At 47.7% G+C, this 17,018-nt stretch overlaps 1 protein-coding gene across 1 annotated transcript in view; it reads left to right on the top strand.

The window, feature by feature from the left end:
• Positions 1 to 9,238: 9,238 nt before the first annotated feature.
• LOC139582224 (uncharacterized) overlaps positions 9,239 to 17,018 on the top strand; it is a 31,358-nt gene continuing 23,578 nt past the window's right edge. Inside the window, exons 1-3 of the mRNA XM_071412192.1 lie at positions 9,239 to 9,555; positions 9,822 to 10,151; positions 10,257 to 10,535. Coding sequence (XP_071268293.1) covers positions 9,495 to 9,555; positions 9,822 to 10,151; positions 10,257 to 10,535 — 670 coding nt within the window. The 5' untranslated portion in view covers positions 9,239 to 9,494. The remainder of the gene's footprint in view (positions 9,556 to 9,821; positions 10,152 to 10,256; positions 10,536 to 17,018) is intronic.

Raw genomic sequence — 17,018 nt, 5'->3', positions numbered from 1 at the left:
CGCCTGGCCTTGCTGCTATTCCAGTTTCAACTGTTCTGCCTGCGGTTACGGAACCCCTACCTGTCCCAGACCTGCTGTTTTCAACTCTTAATGATCGGCTATGAAAAGCCAACAGATTTATTCCTGATTATTATTTGACCATGCTTGTCATTTATGAACATTTTGAAAATCTTGGCTCTCTCTAATTTTCTCCTTCTCTCTTTCTTTCTCTCGGAGGACCTGAGCCCTAGGACCATACGTCGGGACTACCGGCCGTGGTGACTCCTTGCTGTCCCCAGTCCGCCTGGCCTTGCTGCTATTCCAGTTTCAGCTGTTCTGCCTGCGGTTATGGAACCGCCACCTGTCCCAGACCTGTTGTTTTTCAACTCTTGATGATCGGCTATGAAAAGCCAACTGAAAATTATTCATGATTATTATTTGACCATGCTTGTCACTTATGAACATTTTTGAACATCTTGGCATAGTTCTGTTATAATCTCCACCCGGCACAGCCAGAAGAGGACTGGCCACCCTTCATAGCCTGGTTCCTCTCTAGGTTTCTTCCTAGGTTTTGGCCTTTCTAGGGAGTTTTTCCTAGCCACCGTGCTTCTACACCTGCATTACTAGCTGTTTGGGGTTTTAGGCTGGGTGTCTGTACAGCACTTCGAGATATTAGCTGATGTACGAAGGGCTATATAAAATAAAATTGATTTGATTTGATTTGATGAGTTACTCTACCTCAGGTGAGCAATACCTCGAGACTTCTTTAATATTAGACATCACACACCAGCTGTTATTGACAAATAGACACACACCCCGCCCCTCGTCTTACCAGAAGTAGCTTCTCTGTCCTGCCGATGCATGGAAATCCTACCAGCTGTATATTGTCCGTGTCGTCGTTCAGCCACGACTCGGTGAAACATAAAATATTACTTTTTAATATCCCGTTAGTAGGATAATCTTGATCGTAGATCATCCATTTTGTTTTCCAATGATTACACGTTAGCCAATAGAACGGATGGCAGTGGGGGTTTACTGACTCACCTATGAATTCTCAGAAGGCAGCCTGACCTCCGCCCCATTTTTCTCCGTCTTTTCTTCACGCAAATGACAAGTTTGGGCCCGTTCCCGAGAAAGCAGTATATCCTTCACGTCGGACTCGTTAAAGAAAAAATCTTTGTCCTGTTCGAGTTGAGTAATCACTGTTCTGATGTCCAGACGTTTTCGATCATAAGAGACGGGACCAGCAACATTATGTACAAAATAAGGAAATAAAGAAGGTACAAACAAAGCGAAAAACAAACTAAATAACACAGTTGGTTAGGAGCACATAAAACGGCAGGCTTCCCCTCAGGCGACATTGTTCAAATATTGAGATGCATTTGCATTTTGCAACTCAACAACATAGAAAGTAGAATATATTAAGCTTGGTATATATGATGTATTTGTAACAGTAAAATTGAAATATATCCTTGTCTTTCACTGTCTCCCTGTCCACAACAGTGACAGATCTAAAGCCTGATGGAACAGTGACAGATCTAAAGCCTGATGGAACAGTGACAGATCTAAAGCCTGATGGAACAGTGACATTAATACAGGTAACGAGTGGAGGACAGAGGAGCCTCTTAAAGAAGAAGTTACAGGTCTGTGAGAGCCAGAAATCTTGCTTGTTTGTAGGTGACCAAATACTTATTTTCCACCATAATTTGCAAATAAATTCATTAAAAATCCTACAATGGGATTTTCTGGATATTTTTTTCTCATTTTGTCTGTCATAGTTGAAGTGTACCTATGATGAAAATTACAGGCCTCTCATCTTTTTAAGTGGGAGAACTTGCACAATTGGTGGCTGACTAAATACTTTTTTGCCCCACTGTACATGTTTGGTTGCAGTTACATTCACCTCTCTAACAATTGAAATCCCCTCCATTACCAAGGTGGGATATCAGCCTTTAGAGGAAATGTTTAGCATATTTAGTTTGTAAACGCATAACCATTGTCACGATGTGCGCTACTGGTTGAAGGCAAGTCAGGTGCAGGAGAGCAGAGATGGGTGATAATAGGCGCACTTTATTCATACCCAATGAAAACAGCAAATAACGGCCAAAGTACACGAACGGTACAAATAAACAAAACACAAGGGCCAAACACAGACCCGGCGCAAACCAGCCTGATGCCAACTACACGTAACAAACAAACAATTCCACACAAGAACATGGGGGGAACAGAGGAATATATATACACAATGTAATTAGGGAATGTAAACCAGGTGTGCGGGGAACAAGACAAAACAAATGGAACAATGAAAAATGGAGCGGCGATGGCTAGAAGGCCGGTGAAGTCGACCGCCGAACGTCGCCCGAATCAAGGAGAGGAGTCGACTTCGGTGGAAGTCGTGACAACCATTCTCAGATCTATCCCTTTTTAGACCTTGTAGCTACTGTGGCAAACCTCTTCAAGGTTGTGAGCGTTTGTCACAAATTAAGTGGGAAACTGTCACCAAATTACCCCAGAATGACAGTTCTTTCGAACAGGACAGTACCTGTGTGTTTTTTTCTCCGTCCTGGTCCACCCAGGTCGTAGGCAAGGTCAAGGATAGCAGGGTTCTGTACACGAATCGGGTTCTCGGTAGGTCCAAAACAGTCCAGCTCATACACGGTAAATCCAGCCAATATCTATTGTGTCTTTCTCTACGGTTCATAGATCCTTCCAGCCCTCTCTTCCTCTTCCTGGTTTTTCTTGACCCTTTATCCGTGTGTCAGCTCCGCCTTCTGAGGTTTCCCCTTGCTTCTGGGACTTGTAGTTTTGGCAGTCTGCCATTTTGTGATCTGTAGTTCTGATCGGGGTGGCCATTTTAGTGATCGGGCAGAGCCCGTTTATTTGTTCTGCTCTCACATATCTGCCATTTATCACTCAACCCCCTTCTTTGCCACACTACAAACACAGTTGTGCTGCTTCTATAAGCTGGTATAGGAATATTGATTTTATTTAACCTTTATTTAACTAGGCAAGTCAGTTAGGAATAAATTCTTATTTACAATGACGGCCTACCAAAAGGCAGAAGACCTCCTGTGCGGACGGGCTGGGATGAAAAAATGAATAAATAAATATATAAGTAATAAATATATAAGGAAAAAACACTCATCACGACAAGAGACAACACTACATAAAGAGAGACCTAAGACAACAACACAGCATGGTAGCAACACAACATGACAACATGGTAGCAACACAACATGACAACATGGTAGCAACACAACATGACAACATGGTGGCAAAACAACATGGTAGCAACACAACATGACAACATGGTGGCAAAACAACATGACAACATGGTGGCAACACAACATGACAACATGGTGGCAACACAACATGACAACATGGTGGCAACACAACATGACAATATGGTGGCAACACAACATGGTAGCAACACAACATGACAACATGGTGGCAACACAACATGACAATATGGTGGCAACACAACATGACAACATGGTGGCAACACAACATGGTAGCAAAACAACATGACAACATGGTGGCAACACAACATGACAACATGGTGGCAACACAACATGACAACATGGTGGCAACACAACATGACAACATGGTGGCAACACAACATGACAACATGGTGGCAACACAACATGGTAGCAACACAACATGACAACATGGTGGCAACACAACATGACAATATGGTGGCAACACAACATGACAACATGGTGGCAACACAACATGGTGGCAAAACAACATGACAACATGGTAGCACCACAACATGACAACATGGTGGTAAAACAACATGACAACATGGTGGCAAAACAACATGACAACATGGTAGCAACACAACATGACAACATGGTGGCAACACAACATGACAACATGGTGGTAAAACAACATGACAACATGGTAGCAACACAACATGACAACATGGTAGCAACATAACATGACAACATGGTGGCAACACAACATGACAACATGGTAGCAACACAACATGACAACATGGTGGCAACACAACATGACAACATGGTGGCAACACAACATGACAACATGGTAGCAACACAACATGACAACATGGTGGCAACACAACATGACAACATGGTGGCAAAACAACATGGTAGCAACACAACATGACAACATGGTAGCAACACAACATGACGGCAAAACAACATGGTAGGACCACAAAACATGGTATAAGCATTTTTGTGCACAGACAACAGCACAAAGGGCAAGAAGGTAGAGACAACAATACATCACGCAAAGCAGCCACAACTGCTCTCCTCTCTCCTTTGCTCTCCTTTGCTCTCCTTTGCTCTCCTCTCCTCTCCTCTCCTCTCTCCTACTCTCTCTTATACTCTGTTCTACTCTCCTTTCCTCTCTTCTCTACTCTCTGCTCCTCTCTCCTCCTCTACTCTCCTCTCTCCTCTGCTCTCCTCATCTCTTATCTCTCCTCCTCTACTCTCCTCTCTCTCCCTCTTCTCCTCTACTCTCCTCTTCTCCTCTACTCTCCTCTTCTCTCCACTTTCCTCTAATCTCCTCTCTACTCTTCTCTCTACTCTCCTCTTCTCTCTTCTCTCTAATTATCTCCTCTACACTCCTCTCTCCTCTACTATCCTTTCTCCTCTACTCTCCTCTACTTTCTCCTCCTCTCCCTCCTCTCCCTCCTCCTCTCTCCTTTACGCTCCTCTCTCCTCTACTCTCCTCTCTCTGCTCTCATCTATCCTCTCTCCTCTACTCTCCTCTCTCCTTTGCTCTCTTCTCTCCTCTACTCTCTCCTCTACTCTCATCTCCTCTCTCCTCTCTCCACAACTCTCCTCTCTCCTCTACTCTCCTCTATCCTCTACTCTCCTCTATCCTCTACTCTCCTCTATCCTCTACTCTCCCCTCTCCTCCATTCTCCTCTCGATTCTCCTCTCCTCTCCTCTGCTTTCCTCTCTCTCCTCTTCCATCCTGTCTCCTCTGTCACCTACTCTCCTCTACTCTCCTCTCTCCTCTACTCTCCTCTCTCCTCTACTCTCCTCTCTCCTCTACTCTCCTCTCTCCTCTACTCTCCTCTATCCTCTCCTCTCCTCTCTGCTACTCTACTCTCTCCTCTCCTCCATTCTCCACTCTATTCTCCTCTCCCCTCTTCTCTCCTCTCTCCTCTCCTCTGCTTTCCTCTACTCTCCTCTCTCTCCCTCTCTCCTCTACTCATCTCTCTACTCTACTCTTCTCTCTACTCTACTCTTCTCTCTACTCTACTCCCCTCTCTACTCTCCTCTTCTCTCTTCTCTCTAATTATCTCCTCTACACTCCTCTCTCCTCTACTATCCTTTCTCCTCTACTCTCCTCTACTTTCTCCTCCTCTCCCTCCTCCTCTCACTCCTCCTCTCTCCTTTACTCTCCTCTCTCCTCTACTCTCCTCTCCTCTCTCCTATACTCTCCGCAACTCTCCGCTCTCCACTCCCCTCTACTCTCCTCTACTCTCCTCAACTCTCCTCTCTCCTCATCTCTCTCTCCCTCTCTCCTCTCCTCTACTCTCCTCTACACTCCTCTCTCCTCTACTATCCTTTCTCCTCTACTTTCTCCTCCTCTCCCTCCTCCTCTCTCCTTTACTCTCCTCCTCTACTCTCCTCTCTCTGCTCTCATCTATCCTCTCTCCTCTCTCCTTTGCTCTCCTCTCTCCTGTGCTCTCCTCTGCTCTCTTCTCTCCTCTCCTCTCCTCTATCCTCTCTCCTCTCTCCTACTCTACTCTCACCTCTCCTCCATTCTCCTCTCTATTCTCCTCTCATCTCTCCTCTCCTCTGCTTTCCTCTACTCTCCTCTCTCTCCTCCTCTTTCCTCTACTCTTCTCTCTCATCTTCCATCCTGTCTCCTCTCTCACCTACTCTCCTCTCTCATCTCCTCTCTCCTACTCTACTCTCCCCTCTCCTCCATTCTACTCTCTACTCTCCTCTCCCCTCTTCTCTCCTCTCCTCTCCTCTGCTTTCCTCTACTCTTCCCTCTCCTCTTCCATCCTGTCTCCTCTACTCTCCTCTCTCCTCTACTCTCCTCTCTCCTCCACTCTCCTCTCTCCTCCACCACTCCCCTCTACTCTCCTTTCCTCTCCTCTCCGCTCCGCTCCACTCCACTCCACTCCACTCCACTCCACTCCACTCCCCTCTCCTCTCCTCTCCTCTCCTCTCCTCTCCTCTCCTCTCCTCTCCTCTCCTCTCCTCTCCTTTCCTCTCCTCTCCTCTCCTCTCCTCTCCTCTCCTCTCCTCTCCTCTCCACTCCACTCCACTCCACTCCACTCTATTCTACTCTGTACTCTCTCCTCTACTCTCCGCTCTCCTTTCTCCTCTACTCTCCTTTCTCCTCTACTCTCCTCTCTCCTCTTCTCTCTAATTCTCTTCTCTACTCTCCTCTCTCCTCTGCTCTCATCTATCCTCTCTACTCTCCTCTCTCCTCTTCTTTGCTCTCCTCTCTCTTTTGCTCTCTTCTCTACTCTCCTCTCTCCTCCTCTCCTCTCTCTTCAACTCTACTCTTTTCTCTTCTTTCCTCTTCTCTCATCTCCTCTCTTCTACTCTACTCTCCTCTCCTCCTCTCCCCTCTCCACTTCTCTCCTCTCCCCTTTCTCCTCTCCACTTCTCTCCTCTCCTCCTCTCCCCTCTCCACTTCTCTCCTCTCTCTCCTCCTCTTTCCTCTACTGTCGTCTCTCCTCTGATCTCCTCTCTCCTCTGCTCTCCTCTCTCCTCTGCTCTCCTCTCTCCTTCGCTCTCCTCTACTCTCCTCTCTCCTCTACTCTCCTCTTTCATCTCCTCCTCTAATTTCCTCTCTCCTCTCCTCTCTCCTCAACTCTCCCCTCTCCTCATCTCTCTCCTCCTCTCTCCTCTCCTCTCTCTCTTTCTCTCCCTCCTCTTCTCTCCTCTCTCCTCTCCTCTTCTCTCCTGTCTCCTCTACTCTCCTCTCTCCTCTGCTCTCCTCTCTCCTTTGCTCTCCTCTCTCATTTCCTCTCCTCTCCTCTCCTCTCCTCTCCTCTCCTCTCCTCTCTCCTCTTCTCTCTTCACCACTCTCTTCTCCTCTACTCTCCTTTCCTCTCCACTCCTCTCCTCTCCTCTCCTCCCCTCTCCTCCTCTCCTCTCCTCTCCTCTGCTCTCTCTCCTCTCCTCTCCTCTCCTCTCCTCTCCTCTCCTCTCTTCTCCTCTACTCTCTCTCCTCTCCTCTCCTCTCCTCTCCTCCTCTCCACTCTCCTCTCCACTCTCCTCTCTCCCATCTCCTCCTCTCTCCTAAACTCTCCTCTCTCCTCTCCACTACTCTCCTCTACCCTCATCTCTCCTTCTCACTCCTCCTCTCTCCACTACTCTGTTATACTCTCCACTCTCCTTTCCTCTCTCCTACTCTCCTCTCCTCTCTACACTCTCCCTTCTCCCCTCTCCCCTCTTCTCCTCTCCTCTACCCTCCTCTCCTCTCTCCTCGGCTCTCCTCTCCTCTACTCTATTCTCCTCTGCTCTCCTCTCTCCTGCTCTACTCTTCTCTCTTCTCTCCTCTACTCTCCTCTCTCTTCTCCTCTCTACTCTTCTCTCTCCTCTCTCCTCTTCTCTTATCTCTCCTCTACTAATTTCTCCTCTTCTCTCCTCTCTCCTCTACTCTCCTCTCCTTTTCTCTCCTCTCTCTCCTCTACTCTGCTCTCTCTTTTACTCTGCTCTGCTCTCTCCTCTCCTCTCCTCTCCTCTCCTCTCCTCTCCTCTCCTCTCCTCTACTCTCCTCTGTACTCTCCTCTGTACTCTCCTCTGTACTCTCTTCTCATCTGCCCTGCTCTCTTCTCCTCTCTCCTTCTCTATTTCTTTCTCTGCTCAGCAACAGAAAAACAGAAGTGGTTTGAGCTGAAATAACCACAAAGAGAACCAGTTGCAGACATACATACAGTGGGGCAAACAAGTATTTAGTCAGCCACCAATTGTGCAAGTTCTCCCACTTAAATAGATGAGAGAGGCCTGTAATTTTCATCATAGGTGCACTTCAACTATGACAGACAGAATGAGAAAGAAAATTCCAGAAAATCACATTTTAGGATTTTTAATGAATTTATTTGCAAATTTTGGTGGAAAAGGGGACTGGTGGTGGTGCAGCTTGTTACATTGAACTCAGATCATACTGTCTCTGTGTTGGGGTTAGACACTAGTTCAGAGGACTGGTGGTGGTACAGCTTGTTACATTGAACTCAGATCATACTGTCTCTGTTTTGGGGTTAGACACTAGTTCAGAGGACTGGTGGTGGTACAGGAGCACTCTGAAGGTCTTGGGAGGAAGTTGTAGGAAGTGCCAATGATGTGGCAGCAGAGTCTCTGAATGACTTCCAATCCTGGAGAGACAAGAGACTTGATTCCACTGATATGTCATGTTGACGTGTTGACTATGTCACTTGACATATTTCCGTCCTGTAAACTATTTAGATAGTTAGGGGAGGGTGTGGTGTGCCTGGTTGTCCTTGTCTCATCTCAATCTAGCTACTCCTGTGGCGAGCCGGGAGCAATGCACGCTGACACGGTCGCCATGTGCACAGTGATTCCTCAGACACATTGGTGCACATTGTGTCAAGAAGCAGTGCCTCTTGGCAGGGTTGTGTTTAGTTGTATGTTTGAGTAGGCTAGTGTAGCTCTACTCAAACACCTGGCTCAAAAAGAGGGATGCTATGTTAGCTAGCAGGCTATGGCGGTCCAACTTTTCCAAGTCAAGGTAAGCTTTTTATTTTATTAATTTATTGCCACTGGGGCCAGCTTGCTAACTGTACACTCTACTGCATTATTGTAGAGGGTTTATTAACGCGTTAGTTCTAGTAGCTATGTTGACTGACCTTAGCTAATATAATGACAATGATGTAGGCTGTGTGTAGCGGTTAGCGGTTATGATATGAAGGTTTGGCTTGGAAAGGTTTAGTCGCCTGGTCACAGACAGCTGATGTGTTCTGCACTGGATCCCACAAATGAAGGGAAAAGGTGAGAGGAGGAGAGTGTTGATGTGAGAAGGAATTATCAAGCAAAGTGATCATGCTGTTTGTTTATGGCTACGAGGAAATTGACCTGTATTTGCATGTGATCAGGGGTTTATTCATTCTAGTATCATGTAGTAGCCTAAACGTATCAATGTTACACTGAGCTGGGTGACTGGAATATGAATGACAGTCATCCAAGTAAACTGACCACCACTTGAATATGAGCACATTAATGCCATATCCCTGCATCACTAATACAGACTCTCATACATGTGAAGAAGGCCTTCAACTGCTGGTGAGCTGGAGGATTCTCACCAAGGTGTCAGAAACTAGATAAAGAACATGACCACGTTGAGGAAGTGATGCTATAGTGGTGAGTAGAGATGCTGCTGTATGGTGAGAAACTCATAGTGCTGAGACACTCTGACAGAGGAGAAACTTGTAGTGCTGAGACACTCTGACAGAGGAGAAACTTGTAGTGCTGAGACACTCTGACAGAGGAGAAACTTGTAGTGCTGAGACACTCTGACAGAGGAGAGACAGAAACAGAGGAGAGAGAGAGAGGATCATGGCTGACGTCCATCATTCATTTTGGGGACTGCTTGTGACCGTTTTGTACCTGCTAACAGGTAAGACAGAGGAGAGAGAGTAAATATATGTCATTAGAGATCATAAAACACATTTATTTCACACGGCCAAACTAGTTCAGTTTACATTTTACTAATATAATGATGACATTTCTGTTGTGTATCTGTTTACTCTTATCTTCACTATTGTATAATAAACAGTATATTACACTATTATTCACACTGAAGAATATCAATAAGAATACCTATGAAATATAATGTAATCTGTATTACCAGTTAATAATTATCTGATGTCATACTCCTTCCAGGTGTCAGTGGAGAAACTCTCTCCATGTTCTCCAGAGTGGGAGATGATGTCAGTCTGCCGTGTAACAATGTGGTTAATCCAGACTGTTCCTCAACTACATGGAACGATAACAGAGATGCATCTACTGGTGCTATTGAAGTAGTTGCATTTGGGAAGATCAAAGTTGAGAAGACAGAGATAGCAGACAGACTGAGTGTGGGGTCTAACTGTTCTCTACATGTTAGTGATGTCAGAGCTGAGGATGCTGGACTCTACACTTGTCAACAGTTCCTTACAGAGGGTGGATCACAACAAGGAGAGGATGCTCCTGTTCATCTGTCTGTTCTAACTAGTGAGTATTACTGTTTAAATGTCACTGTGTACAAGTGTGTTGTTAATAATCATATGCTATGTGAAAACAGCCAACAAGTACTGTATACCTTTGTCTCTTTCTCAGTCTCCTCTACCCCACCAGTGACAGATCTGAAGCCTAATGTAGATATGACGTTACGGTGTTCTCTGCTCACCTATGAGGGACATGGAAGGTACAACTCAGGAGTTAGTCTCAGCTGGGTGCCTGAAACAGGTACTAATGTCCAGGTCACACAGCATTCTCCCTGTGACATCACTCTGACTGTGACACTCCAGAGGGAGGACAACAACAGGAAGTGGACGTGCACGCTGACTGAAGAGGGAAACGTGAAGATCTCCACTGACTTCACCTCCACATTCTCAGGTATGTGTTCTTGTTATGCTCCTAGAATATGAATAAGTTCACAAGATCTGTGATGATATTAAAGTTGAATATTAAACATGATTCATTCTCCTGATATAATATTAGTGATTAATGATTAATTTGATATGAAACCTACTGCTGTGTCTGATGATGATGATGATGATGATGATGGGTTATTTAAATACACTAAAAGAGGATGATCTTCTCCTACTGAATTAGATATTAAAGACAAGACCACTGATAGTGAATATGTCATCTCTAGTGTCCCAGGTTAAATAGTCCCATCTGTATGATGTGTGAACTGGGTCCTGGGTACTGGGTTTTCCCATGCTGTGTCAGGGTTTGAGACTGGGTCCAGAAAGACACTTGATTTGATGTTTCCAGACAGTTCTGATGTAACTACTCTAATTCCCATCAAGACAACCAGCAGTACTCCACAACAGTATAAGACTGGTCATGTAAAAACAGCCCCAAACATATTGATAGGAAGTACTGCTTGTCTAGTGCTCTAGAGAATGGAGTAGAGAAAGATGTAACAGATTGCAGTAAACAACTCTATAGGCAACACAGAGTCAGTGGATCCATACTGTACTGTGATGTCACCATTATTCACCAATGACAAGTGGTCACTCTGTGTTCCACTACTGTAGGACGACCCACACCCCAAAGTGACATTTCTCTCTCTCTCGTGAAACCGTTACATGTATTTAGAATTCCAATCTCATGACAACTATTTCATCTTAGTCAACTAAACGACTAATAATTGTTGCACATGGTTCAACCATATTCTCTTGCACATTACTTTTTATCATGTGGAGTCAGATATACATTTTAATAGGCTAATTTCATGGTCTTATTACAAGTAGCGTGTGATGTATATATAATATACTGTATATACACTATTGAAATATGTCTGTCCACTACACTACTATCCAGGAAGTACAGCCTTGTCAACCCCATCTTCTGCTGGTATTGTATTTAATACTGTTTCCCTTCTCAGTTCTATGGTAGACCGTATGAGTGGTACAGCATGGGGACAAAGTCAGATGTACTACCTTGGTCAACACAAAGCATGCATTTGTACATGAAACTAAACTTTCATGTTCCATTTTATAACTTGGCTGTGGTGCCGTTCACACTTCTCTCTTCCTGTATGAATTTCTGCTTCTCTGTGATGCCAAATACCAACACTCCAGGTTTAAGGTGTTATATGACAGATCTTTCTCCTCCACTCTATTCTCCTCTCACCTCTTCTCTCCTCTCCTCTCCTCTCTCTCCTCTCCTCTCACCTCTACTCTCCTCTGTCCTCCTCTTTCCTCTCCTCTCCTCTCACCTCTTCCATCCTGTCTCCTCTCTCATCTACTCTCCTCTACTCTCTTCTCCTCTCTCCTCCTCCCCTCTTCTCTTCGCTTCTCTCCTCCCTCTTCTATACTCTGCTCTCCTCTCTCCTCTGCTCTCCTCTCTCCTCTACCCTCCCCTCCTCACTAATCTCTCCTCTACTCTCCTCTCTCATCTCCTCTCTCCACTCCTGTCTCTACTACTCCCCTCTCCTCTCCTCTCTCCTCTCCACTCCTGTCTCTACTACTCCCCTCTCCTCTCCTCTTTCCTCTCCACTCCTCTCTTCACTACTCTCCTTTCTCCTCTACCCTCCTCTCTCCTCCTCACTCCTCTCTCCACTACTCTGTTCCTCTCTCCTCTCTCCTCTTTTCTCCTCTTTCCACTAATCTACTCTCCTCTCTCCTCATCTCTCTCCTTTCCCCTCCTCCTCTCTCCTCCACTCTCCTCTCCCCTCTTATCTCCTCTTCTCTCTCCTCTACTCTCCTCTCCTCTCTCCTCTCTCTCCTCCTCTTTTCTCTACTCGCCTCTCTCCTCTTCTCTCCTCTCTCCTTTCTTCTACTCTCCTCTCTCCTCAACTCTCCTCTCTCTTCATCTCTCTCCTCCTCTCTCCTCTCCTATCCTCTCCTCTCCTCCTCTCTCTCCTCCTCTACTCTCCTCTACTCTAGTCTCCTCTACTCTCCTCTCTACTCCCCTCTCTCCTCTGTTCTCCTCTGCTCTCCTCTCTCCTCTGCTCTCCTTTGCTCTCCTCTCCTCTCCTCTGATCTCTACTCTCTCCTCTCCCTTCTACTCTCTCATCTACTCTCCTCTAATCTCCTCTCTACTCCACTCTCCACTCTCCTCCTCTCTCCTCTATCTCCTCTCCTCCCCTCACTTCTCCTTTCTCCTCAACTCTATTCTCCTCTCACCTCTTCTCTCCTCTCTCCTCTACTCTCCTCTCTCCTCTTCCACCCTGTCTCCTCTCTCATCCACTCTCCTCTACTCTCCTCTTTCCTCAACCCTCTCCTCTCCTCTCCTCTCCTCTCCTCTCCTCTCCTCTCCTCTCCTCTCCTCTCCTCTCCTCTCCTCTCCTCTCCTCCGCTTCTATCCTCTCTCCTCTCCTCTCCTCTGCTCTCCTCTCCTTCGCTCTCCTCTACTTTCTTCTCTCCGCTTCTCTCCTCTACTCTACTCTCCTCTACTCTCCTCTCTCCTCAACTCTCCTCATCACTCTCATCCTCTCTCCTCCCCTCCCTCCTCCACTCTCATCTCATCTCCTCCTCTCTCCTCTCTCCTCCTCTCTCCTCTCTCCTCCTCTCTATTCTCTATTCTCCTCTCTCCTCTCTACTCTCCCCTCTTTTCTCCTCTCCTCTCTCCTCTCCTCTACTTTGCTCTCTTCTCTGCTTTCCTCTATCCTCTCTCCTATACTCTCCTCTACTCTCCTCTGCTCTCTCCTCTACTCTCCTCTCTCATCTATACTCTATTCTCCCCTCTATTCTCCTCTCTCCTCTCCTCTCTCCTCTCCTCTCCTCTCTCCTCATCTCTCTCCTCCTGTCTCCTCTCCTATCCTCTCCTCTCCTCCTCTCTCTCCTCCTTTACTCTAGTCTCCTCTACTCTCCTCTCTCCTCCTCTCCTTTCCTCCACTTTCCTCCACTCTCCTCTACTCTCCTCTCTCATCTACTCTCCTCTCTACTCTACTCCCCTCTCTCCTCTGTTCTCCTCTGTTCTCCTCTCTCCTCTACTCTCCTCTCTCCTCTACTCTCCTCTATCTGCTCTCCTCCCCTCCTTTCTCCTTTCTCCTCCACTCTATTCTCCCCTCACCTCTTCTCTCCCCTCTCCTCTCCTCTCCTCTCCTCTCCTCTCCTCTCCTCTCCTCTCCTCTCCTCTCCTCTCCTCCTCTCCTCCTCTCCTCTCCGCTTCTATCCTCTCTCCTCTCTCCTCTGCTCTCCTCTCTCTACTCTCCTCTACTCTCCTCTCCTCCACCAATCTCCTCTCTCCTCAACTTTCCTCCTCTCTCCCCTCCTCTTTCCTCCACTCTCGTCTACTCTCATCTACTCTCCTCTACTCTCTCTCCTCTCCTCTCCTCTCCTCTCCTCTCCTCTCCTCTCCTCTCTATTCTCCTCTCTCCTCTCTACTCTCCTCTCTCCTCCTCTCTCCAGTACACTCCTCTACTCTCCTCTCTCCTCCACCACTCTCTTCAACTCTACTCATCTCACTACTCCTCTCTCCTCTACTCTCATCTACTCTCCTCCTCTCCTCTTCTCTCCTCTCCCCTCTACTCTCCTCTCTCCTCTCTACTCTCCTCCTCTCCTCTCTCCTCTCCTCTCTCCTCCTCTCTCCTCTCCTATCCTCTCCTCTCCTCTCTTCTCTACTCTCCCTTCTCCTCTCTCCTCCTCTCTTTTCCTCCACTCTCCTCTACTCTCCTCTCTCCTCTATCTGCTCTCCTCCCCTCCTTTCTCCTTCTCCTCCACTCTATTCTCCCCTCACCTCTTCTCTCCCCTCCCCTCTCCTCTCCTCTCCTCTCCTCTCCTCTCCTCTCCTCTCCTCTCCTCCTCTCCTCCTCTCCTCTCCGCTTCTATCCTCTCTCCTCTCTCCTCTGCTCTCCTCTCTCTACTCTCCTCTACTCTCCTCTCCTCCACCAATCTCCTCTCTCCTCAACTTTCCTCCTCTCTCCCCTCCTCTCTCCTTCACTCTCGTCTACTCTCATCTACTCTCCTCTATTCTCCTCTCTTCTCTACCCTCTCCTCTCCCCTCCTATCCTCTCCTCTCCTCTCTTCTCCTCTCCTCTCCTCTCCTCTCCTCTCCTCTCCTCTCCTCTCCTCTCCCCTCTATTCTCCTCTCTCCTCTCTCCTGTCCTATACTCTCCTCTATCCTCTCCTCTCCTTTCTCCTCTACTCTCCTCTCTCCTCCTCTCTCCAGTACTCTCCTCTACTCTCCTCTCTCCTCTTCTCTCCTCTCTCCTCTCTCCAGTACATTCCTCTATTCTCCTCTCTCCTCTTCTCGCATCTACTCTCATCTCCTCCTCTCCTCTTCTCTCCTCTCTCCTCTACTCTCCTCTCCTCCTCTCCTGTTCTCTCCTCTCTCCTCTACTCTCCTCTCTCATCTATACTCTATTCTCCCATCTACTCTCCTCTCCCCTCCTCTCTCCAGTACATTCCTCTATTCTCCTCTATTCTCCTCTTCTCTCTACTCTCCTCTCCTCCTCTCCTCTTCTCTCCTCTCTCCTCTCTCATCTATACTCTATTCTCCCCTCTATTCTCCTCTCTCCTCTCCTCTCTCCTCTCCTCTCCTCTCTCCTCATCTCTCTCCTCCTGTCTCCTCTCCTATCCTCTCCTCTCCTCCTCTCTCTCCTCCTTTACTCTAGTCTCCTCTACTCTCCTCTCTCCTCCTCTCCTTTCCTCCACTTTCCTCCACTCTCCTCTACTCTCCTCTCTCCTCTACTCTCCTCTCTACTCTACTCCCCTCTCTCCTCTGTTCTCCTCTGTTTTCCTCTCTCCTCTACTCTCCTCTCTCCTCTACTCTCCTCTCTCCTCTATCTGCTCTCCTCCCCTCCTTTCTCCTTTCTCCTCCACTCTATTCTCCCCTCACCTCTTCTCTCCCCTCTCCTCTCCTCTCCTCTCCTCTCCTCTCCTCTCCTCTCCTCTCCTCTCCTCCTCTCCTCCTCTCCTCTCCGCTTCTATCCTCTCTCCTCTCTCCTCTGCTCTCCTCTCTCTACTCTCCTCTACTCTCCTCTCCTCCACCAATCTCCTCTCTCCTCAACTTTACTCCTCTCTCCCCTCCTCTTTCCTCCACTCTCGTCTACTCTCATCTACTCTCCTCTATTCTCTCTCCTCTCCTCTCCTCTCCTCTCCTCTCCTCTCCTCTCCTCTCCTCTCTCTTCTCCTCTCTCCTCTCTACTCTCCTCTCTCCTCCTCTCTCCAGTACACTCCTCTACTCTCCTCTCTCCTCCACCACTCTCTTCAACTCTCCTCATCTCACTACTCCTCTCTCCTCTACTCTCATCTACTCTCCTCCTCTCCTCTTCTCTCCTCTCTCCTCTACTCTCCTCTCTCCTCTCTCCTCTCCTCCTCTCCTCTCTCCTCTCCTCTCTCCTCCTCTCTCCTCTCCTCTCCTCTCCTCTCCTCTCTTCTCTACTCTCCTCTCTCCTCTCTCCTCCTCTCTTTTCCTCCACTCTCCTCTACTCTCCTCTCTCCTCTATCTGCTCTCCTCCCCTCCTTTCTCCTTCTCCTCCACTCTATTCTCCCCTCACCTCTTCTCTCCCCTCTCCTCTCCTCTCCTCTCCTCTCCTCTCCTCTCCTCTCCTCTCCTCTCCTCTCCTCTCCTCTCCTCTCCTCCTCTCCTCCTCTCCTCTCCGTTTCTATCCTCTCTCCTCTCTCCTCTGCTCTCCTCTCTCTACTCTCCTCTACTCTCCTCTCCTCCACCAATCTCCTCTCTCCTCAACTTTCCTCCTCTCTCCCCTCCTCTCTCCTTCACTCTCGTCTACTCTCATCTACTCTCCTCTATTCTCCTCTCTTCTCTACCCTCTCCTCTCCCCTCCTATCCTCTCCTCTCTCCTCTTCTCTCCTCTCTCCTCTCTCCAGTACATTCCTCTATTCTCCTCTCTCCTCTTCTCGCATCTACTCTCATCTCCTCCTCTCCTCTTCTCTCCTCTCCCCTCTACTCTCCTCTCCTCCTCTCCTGTTCTCTCCTCTCTCCTCTACTCTCCTCTCTCATCTATACTCTATTCTCCCATCTACTCTCCTCTCCCCTCCTCTCTCCAGTACATTCCTCTATTCTCCTCTATTCTCCTCTTCTCTCTACTCTCCTCTCCTCCTCTCCTCTTCTCTCCTCTCTCCTCTCTCATCTATACTCTATTCTCCCCTCTATTCTCCTCTCTCCTCTCCTCTCTCCTCTCCTCTCCTCTCTCCTCATCTCTCTCCTCCTCTCTCCTCTCCTATCCTCTCCTCTCCTCCTCTCTCTCCTTCTCTACTCTAGTCTTTTCTACTCTCCTCTCTCCTCCTCTCCTCTCCTCCACTTTCCTCCACTCTCCTCTACTCTCCTCTCTCCTCTACTCTCCTCTCTACTCTACTCCCCTTTCTCTTCTGTTCTCCTCTGTTCTCCTCAACTCTCGTCTCTCCTCTACTCTCCTCTCTCCTCTATCTCCTCTCCTCCCCTCCTTTCTCCTTTCTCCTC

Source organism: Salvelinus alpinus, chromosome 8 (assembly GCF_045679555.1).
Source record: "Salvelinus alpinus chromosome 8, SLU_Salpinus.1, whole genome shotgun sequence".
Taxonomy (NCBI): Eukaryota; Metazoa; Chordata; class Actinopteri; order Salmoniformes; family Salmonidae; genus Salvelinus; species Salvelinus alpinus.
The sequence above is the reverse complement of the archived record's forward strand: the minus strand, read 5'-3'. Positions and strand labels throughout refer to the sequence as shown.